The sequence below is a fragment of the Fonticula alba genome, assembly GCF_000388065.1.
Source record: "Fonticula alba strain ATCC 38817 unplaced genomic scaffold supercont2.8, whole genome shotgun sequence".
Lineage (NCBI taxonomy): Eukaryota > Rotosphaerida > Fonticulaceae > Fonticula > Fonticula alba.
The window spans coordinates 1,789,188-1,796,945 of record NW_009242978.1 but is presented as its reverse complement, the minus strand read 5'-3'; the positions used below and the strand labels follow the sequence as shown (position 1 = coordinate 1,796,945).

Sequence of the window (7,758 nt, the reverse complement as noted above, 5' to 3'; positions counted from 1 at the left end):
CCGCACTCTCGCACGATGCGCATGAGCCATCGCATTTTCTGCAAGAAACGCCGTCATGGAGGAAATGAAAGGGCTTGCAAGCTGTGCAAGAGCTCTGAGACGTGCACGCTGCACACTCCCGCGGGCAGGCATCACATTCTCCGCCCAGTTCACCACCAAAGTATCCCTCGGGACAGGAGGCCACGCACATGCCGTGGTGAAGATAGGCTTCAGCCCCGCAAGTGGTGCAGCCTGCCTTATGGCCAGCAAGATCGCACGTGGCGCAGGTCTCATGGCAGGGTAGGCAAATGGGCTGCTGATCACTTCCCTGGGTCAAAACATACTTGTCTTGGCACTGTTGGCATTCATACCGCTGGGAGGCCAGCCGCACGCAAGAGACACAGGTCGGCGGGCAAGTGCAGGTCTTGTTGTCATCTTCCTCCATGCCCGGAGGGCAGGAGGCCACACATTCGCCATCCGGGAGCTGGAGCTTGCACGCGGTGCACCGACTCGGCCCCGGGCCATCGCACAACTCGCAGCTCTCATCACAAAGGACGCATTCCGGCCCGTGCGTTCCATCTGGGCAAGCCGCCAGCCGAATGTCCATGGTCCAGGCCGGCCCGGTGGCGACTTGAAACACAATCGTGATGGAGGGCTCCTCCCCTGCCAAAGTGCCGACCGCGGCAGGGCCATGGACCTGGGCAACGGTCACCTCGGCAGGCACGACTTGCACACCCCCCGGGAAGGCATGGAAGCTGGCCTGCCTCAGCCAGCACAGATGATTGGCGGCCGGATTGCAGCGCAAGGGCGCCGCTGCCAGACCGCCCGGCATGACCATCAGCAAAATGACGGGAAACTCCTCGCTCAGCGGGCCCACTGTCAGGAAGGCCGGCTCAAGCGTGGCCGAGTCCCATGCCCTCGGTAGCTGGGCCAAGGTTTGGGTGTTTCCAGGCACCTCGGCCACTCGGCCATGTGGCAACCCACCGAGCGGCAGATGCAACACCCTCCAGAGGATGCTCTCCCCATCGGGAACCAGGTCATTGAGAAAGGTTTCAATCGTACGATCATTCGAAAAGTCGGCCACCGAAATGCCATACCAGCCATGCGACCCCTGGGGATCAGCCGCCACAGCCGCAGGCAGGGCTATCCGTCGGACATCATCCGCGCCCAGCGCCAAGGGCAGAATCCGTGACACGTGGCCGCCAACCGAGAGGAGTTGATCACCGGCGCCCGGCACCCCGGCGAAGAGTGCCGCATGGCGATGGGTATCCGGCTGGCGGACAACCAAGGGAGTGCCGGATGCATCGAAGGAAATGACCGCGCCCGGGGAGCTGGTCGGCCCGGCTTCCACACTGATGTGTGTCCTGGACAGACGCCGGAGATGGCACCCCGGCCAGTCCATATCACCCTTGGATTGGAAGCTGGCCTGGCAAGAATCTCCCACAGTGGGCAGGCTTCCGCCGGGATGGGAGCAGCTCACCATAAAAAAGTGGAGAGAGGCACCTCCAACGCAAAGAACCATGCCCAGGGCTGGCCAGGCGGTTTCATCCAAGGGCAAGGCCAATTCCATCATAGACCACACAATGGAAGGGGCACCCAGGGGGAAAGGAATGGCCTGCGAGCGGAGAAAGTTGCCATCTGTCGCTCTTGTCAGTTCCACCACCTGGGAGTCATGGTCAAAACCAAGCAGGGTATTTGCCGAGGGCAGAGGAAACTCAAGCATGAGTTTCTCCAATGAGGGGGACCAAACGAGGTGGCTGGCCGCGACGGATGCCAAACTCGCCAGAGCGCCGGCATGCGGCTGCTCAAGGAAGTCCATCCCTCCCCAGGCAAGACTCAGCCGTCCCATGGCGGGCGGGGTGCAGAGATCCCCACCACTGCCCGGCCAGTCGGACGGACAGTCAGCCAGACAGCTGGTATCCCCATTGTCCGTGTCCACATGGAGGCGGTAGCCATCTACACACACCAGGCACCGGTTCTGGTGGCAAACGCGGCAGCCATCGATCAAGCACAAGGTACATGAGCCTGGCCAGCCGTCCGCCGGCAAACACGATGGGCAGGGCAGAAAAGAGGTCATATGCAAATGGGGCAATCGTCAGGGGCACATGACAGGGTGAGCTTCCGGCGTTCGAATGTCGGTCGCACCATCAAAGGGATCTCGACGGGTTTTTGTCCACTCGTCATCGCAGCCACCACAGAGGTGGCCTTGCGAATCGAACGGCGCCAGCACCCTTCCCTCAGCGCATGACCAGCCCTGGGCAGACGACCGGCTCTCATCGTCACACACAATGGACGGGTCTTCCTGGCACCGGAAGGCATTCGGGTCAAAGTGGACAAACTCCCCATCCGACAAGACCCAATCTTCGGCCGAACCCGTGTGCCTGAAAGCCAATAGGCGCAGATTTCCGACAGACGGGAAGCCTGACATTCCTGCAAGGACAATTTCTTGATGTTTGGTAATGTGTGTCCCATCGGGGTGAAGATCAAAGCGCCAGACGGCGCTTGTTCCCGGATCATGGTAAAGCAAGTAGGAAAGACCCTGAGCGAGGGCCTGTGGCGGGGGATTCAACAACTCCCCGGATGTGGAGGCTCCTACATCCGTCAGGGCAATGGTGATGGATGCCCCCTGGGAGGGACAGTTACCGGATGGCTGCCAATCGATGCAAATGCAAATGCTCCCACTGTTCAGCAGAAAGACCACATCCTGGCTGTCGGGATCGGTGGAGACCAGCCGCGTCGGCAAGACTTGAAGAATGCGATCGACATCGCTGAGGGAATCCCTTTGCACCTCCCCGGTGAGGGCATCCACGCGGAAATATGCCTGATTGTTGACCACATGGAAGACGGGACCGAGGCCGAGAGAAGCTCGGAATTCCGGTTCAGAAGAGCCCAGAGTCGAAAGCAAAATCGGTGGGGATGTAGCGTGATCGATGAGGCCGAAGTATATGTTCTCGTCTGCCTTTCCGAAGAGCACACTCACGGCTTGTTGCTCGGCTTGGACGGCGGCCAGTAGTCTCTCCAATTGGCTGTCCTCATGCTCACCCAGCAATCCGTCATTCGCATAGAAGGACATCTTGGTGGCAGAGAAAACCACCACGCCGCGGTCGTCAACCAGGCTCGGGACATGGTGCAAGGAGTGGCTCGGAGAGGTCGGAAAGGAATGCCCATTCGAAATCATGTCCACTGGAAACGGGAAAGCCGCCCCGAGGCGGTCTTCCCCCAGGGTGGTGAAGTCAATATTGGACGGGTCAGAATAGTATACCTTGCCATCGGCGCGGACCCAGCGAGCCTCGGCCAGGCCGGGCAACAGGAGCTGTCGGACTGTGGCCCCGGGGTCGGGGGAAAGACGTCCAGGGGCCTTTTGGTAATAGAGCAGAGACCTGCCGGCCGAGCTTCTGGCACATGTGCCCAAAAGCACCAGCACGACCGACAGCATGGTGCCCAAGTGCCACGGCCTTGGGACCAATCGCGATAGGACCATGGTGGCGATCGTCCGAGCCGGCGACGTGGGCAGCGGTCGACAACGGCCCCGCACAAGGATGCGGCAAGTAAAAGCGGGGGGGGGGAGGAGAAAGAGGAAGCGAGAGAGGGATGCAAGAGGGGACGGGGGGAGGGGTTTTGAGTGGATATCCGGCGAAGAGCCTCGGAGCCCGGTTCCTGACAAGATCGCCCGAGACAACATCCGTCGCAGGGGCAGGAGCAAGGGGAATAAGGGCAAAAGCAGCCCAGCGGATTGGGTACCGGTCGCAGTCACGCGCACACACACACCCGCCCACGCCGGGTTGAGGGTGTAAAATGACGCCATCCGGACTCCCGTGGGCGGTGTTGTACTAGGCTGATGCCGAAACACGAACGGATGCCAGCCGGACCGCCAGTTGAGACGGCCGCCGGTGCCGGCCTCTTCCCAGGGCGACCGGCGCCCCCCTCCGCCAACATTCGACCACTCTGCCACCCCCCGCGGCCGCGTGCACCGCCAACACGACATTCTCCGGCCCTCGACTGGGCCCCGAGGAAGCGGGGCCAATCCTTCCGGCGGCCGGCCCCGAAAAAGGACTTCCAAACCTCGCCACCTCCCTGTGAGGCCCCCCCCGCGGCAGAGGCGGCCTGGTCAGCTTCCGTAGCAGAGTAACCGCAACAGGGTTTTTTCCGGCAGTCTGACGGACAATATCCAATCGTTGGCATTTTCCGAGGGCCGGTGGAATGCGCATGGGGGCATCGCGCCTCGGGCAAGACCGGCGACCGAGGCCACATTGTACTCTCGTCAGAACCTCGACACACCTGAGCATGGGCTGGATGCCGGGGGGCGAGACACCGCCAATGCCTCATCCGGACTCACACTGGAGACCACCAAGCCCAGGGAGGAAACTCCCTCAATCGGCAGGCCAAAGGGCCGCCGAGCCCTTGGACCAGGCCCGCCCGTCGGGAAATGTGACCCCCGCGCTGGGTGGGCCACTCCCCGTCATGGTCCCTCGGGAATCGAGAGGCGCCGCTCTCCCTCGCCCACTCGCTCTTTCCTTCTCAAATGTTCTCGGTCCATGACATGGTCATCATCAGGGGCGGCGCTTTCCCTGTGTTTGCCGGGACATGCCGGCCGGTCGCCACGGTGACACTGTTTGGCGACCCAGCCTGATCCGACTCCCTCAGAGATTCCAGCGACAAGTGGCCCGAGAAAGAGAGAGAGAGAGAGAGCGAGAGAGCGAGAGAGAGAGAGAGAGCGAGAGAGAGAGAAAGAGAGAGAGAGAGAGAGAGAGAGGGAGGGAGAGAGAGAGAGAGGGAGAGAGGCTTCTTCCCATGACTCTTCCGGATGGTCCTCGGCCACACCCCACGATTCGACCAAGGAACGATGGGCCATCCAAGAGCCGGGCCGCACGCACAGAGCCGACAGGGCAGGACGGCTAAACGTCCGAGGAGGAATGGACGGGATCTCCCCCCCCCCCCCTCCCCATCCCTCGCATTGATTCTCCGCCATCATCCAAGTGCTCTCGCCCTCCGGCCCTGCCGCAGTAGCAAGCCTCAACATGTCACGTCAAGCAGGCAAGCGACTCCCGGTGCCCATCGAATAGACCGGGATCACTGGGCACACTTCTAGTTTTGGCCACCGACGAACTCGGCCGAGCCTGACCAGAGCCAGCACATTCACCTGCCCTTCAAGTCTCGCGAGGCAGCGTGCCCGGTGGGGCCGGACAAAAAGAAGAAGGAATTTTGAGTTTGTGACTAACGGTGGAATGTATGCATTCTGGAATAGCCATCAATAGCCATATTAATAGTGGCATATATTTTGCCATTCTCTTCGGGCTCGAATGAATTTAACCCCGCTCGACACCATGGAACTCTCGCCTTCGGCCACCGGAGGCGGGGATCTCCCCCCCCCCCTCCTGGCAAGGAGGGCGCCTCCTGGCCGATGCCCCTTTTCTCGCCCACTTCCTCCTTCCTTTGCTTTCTGGGAACAATCTGTTGTGCATTCCCGCCGGCAGATGCATCTTAGCCATGTGCCGGGCAAGTCGGCGATGGGGACCGCGCATCCATCGCAGTACGCCCCCCCCCCCCCCACCCCCCGCGCCTCCCTCGCCGTCGGAGGGCCCTCTGCCCAGGCGTCGGACGCTGGGTGCCGCTACATTTCGAGCGCCGCGGCCATGGCACACTTTTGTCGGAAGGAGGAGCTCAGTGGCCGAGAGCCGGGATCCGCATGCCAGGCGAGCTGCAGAAGGTCGCCCAAAGGCCCGGCCGCGAGCGGAGCCGACACTTCCGGTCGAGCGCCGGCCCTGACAGACTCGGAGATTGTCTGGAAATCCGCCCCTGAGGCAAGAACGAGCAAGGCATCGGTCAGCATCGGCTCCGCATCCCCCCTGCCCCCTCCTGCCCCCCCCCCCTGCCCGCCGAATGCCGGGCAGTGTCGGCGTGTCGGACATAGGACGTACCTTTCCAGGGCAGTGCACGATGCAGGCACTCCCAGAGCATGACAGCCGCGGCGAAGATGTCCGCCGGCAGGTAGAGCTCCCGGTCCAGGGGTCTCCGGCGATGGAAGGCGGTCAATACCTCGGGCGCCGCGTAGCGCGCTGTCATGGCATTCAAGGCCGGACTCTCGGCCACCAGCACCGACGTCCGGTCGGCACTCAGGTTCCTACTTGTGCCAAGGTCGCCGAGGGCCGCGCGCCAGGATCCCCGATGCTCGTCCAGACTGAGGAAGACATTCCCCGGCTTCAGGTCGCAGTGGGCCATCCCCTGGGCATGCATGGCCTCGAGTCCGGTGGCCCACTGCCGAACAATGTCCAGCACCGTCGGCTCGGTCAGCGGGGCCTCCGAGTGGAGGAGCGTGCCGAGGTCCGTTTGGAAGCGCTCCATCACCAGGGCCGGCGGGGCCTCCGAGTAGCCATACAACCGGACGATGCCCGGGTGCTCGCGCAAAAGCCACATCAGGGCCACCTCATTGTGGAACATCGACAGCTGCGAAGGCCGCAGGCGGTCGGCCTTCAGCCGCTTGATGGCAACAACCGCCGGGCAGCCAAGCCGGTCCGAGATGCCGGCGCCCACCGCGCGGGCTGCATATACCGTGGCCTGGGTCCCGGTGCCGAGCTGTTCCCCGGGCAATGGCGTGAAGTCGCTCGAAATGCTCACCTGAATGCTGCCGGGCAGGGAGAGCTCAATGATCGTGTTCAGGACGGTCACATCGTCTTCCAAATGGTCGGACCCCTTCCGGCCCGAGCGAGATCGTCCATGGCGAAGGTACATCGCCGCCAGGCCTGCCAGCAGCAGCAGGAGCGCCAAAAGGCCCAGGCCAATCCCAAGACCGAGGGCAAGGCCTCGCCTGGAGGCACGGTCCCGCCGGTCAAGACAGTCAGCCAGCCCGGGCCCGACGCATGTGCCGCAGCCCGAGTGGCAGGGGACGCATGCCGGGGCCGGGGCCTCGTGATCGGCGAAAAAGCCCTCCGGACAAGTGGGCACACATGACACGCCCCCTAGCAGGAGGCGGTCCCCGGAGCATCGGTCACAGGTGTCCACCATCGGGCAGGTGAGTGCCCCGGAGGGGGCGACATCGCACGCCGGCGTGCTGGGGCCGGCGGTGCAACGGTCGCAATCCTCGGCGCAGGCACGACACACCGGGCTGGGCAGCCATTCCGGCGAAAAGCCCGACCCCGGGCAGGCAGCCACACAGGCCCCCATATGTTCCAGCAGAAGGCCCCTCCGACAGCTGGTGCACAGGGAGGCCACCTGGTGGCAGCTCATGCAATCCTCCTGGCACGGAGCACAGGATGCCAAGCCAGCCGGGGCATATTCCCCGAGCGGACAGCCAGGCAGGCACTCGCCCGTGGCAAAGGACAGGAAGAGGCCCCCCTGGCAGGCCGAGCAGGCGGCCGCGCACCCCACCGGGCTCTCCTCGGCCACGGTGCATGCCGTGCACCCGGCCGGGCAGGCCTCGCACCGCCCGGCCAGCAGGCACTCGAACATGCCCGCCGGGCAAGACCCCTCGCACCGGCCCTCATGGAGCATCAGCCCCGGCGGGCACGCCGAGCACTTGGCCGGGCCGGGCCCGGAGCACTCGAGGCATGTGCCGTCGCACGCCCGGCACACCTGGCCCCCGAGCTCGGCATCGGCCGCATACTGTCCCGGGGGGCAGCTTTCGACGCAGGTGCCAGCAAGCAGCACCCATGATGCCCGGCAAACAGAGCACTGTCCGGTAGCCGGGTCCGTGCATGCCGAGCAGCCCACCGGGCAGGGGACGCACGAGCCGCCCTCCTCGGTCGTCCCCTCCGGGCACGAAGACAAACAGGCACCCTCCAG

At 63.7% G+C, this 7,758-nt stretch overlaps 2 protein-coding genes across 2 annotated transcripts in view; both read right to left on the bottom strand.

Moving 5' to 3' along the window:
* Positions 1-209: 209 nt before the first annotated feature.
* H696_05062 (hypothetical protein) lies at positions 210-3,460 on the bottom strand (the record flags this gene model as incomplete). Its single annotated transcript, XM_009498923.1, has 4 exons — positions 210-231; positions 324-1,405; positions 1,499-1,935; positions 2,125-3,460. 4 exons carry the CDS (start codon positions 3,458-3,460, stop codon positions 210-212), a joined length of 2,877 nt encoding a protein of 958 aa, XP_009497198.1.
* Positions 3,461-5,520: 2,060 nt separating this feature from the next.
* The window catches only part of H696_05061 (TKL protein kinase), a gene marked incomplete at its 5' end in the record, with an annotated part of 6,598 nt that continues 4,360 nt past the window's right edge, over positions 5,521-7,758 (bottom strand). Inside the window, 2 exons of the mRNA XM_009498922.1 lie at positions 5,521-5,775; positions 5,898-7,752. Of these exons, the coding sequence (XP_009497197.1) occupies positions 5,591-5,775; positions 5,898-7,752 (2,040 nt within the window). The 3' untranslated portion in view covers positions 5,521-5,590. The remainder of the gene's footprint in view (positions 5,776-5,897; positions 7,753-7,758) is intronic.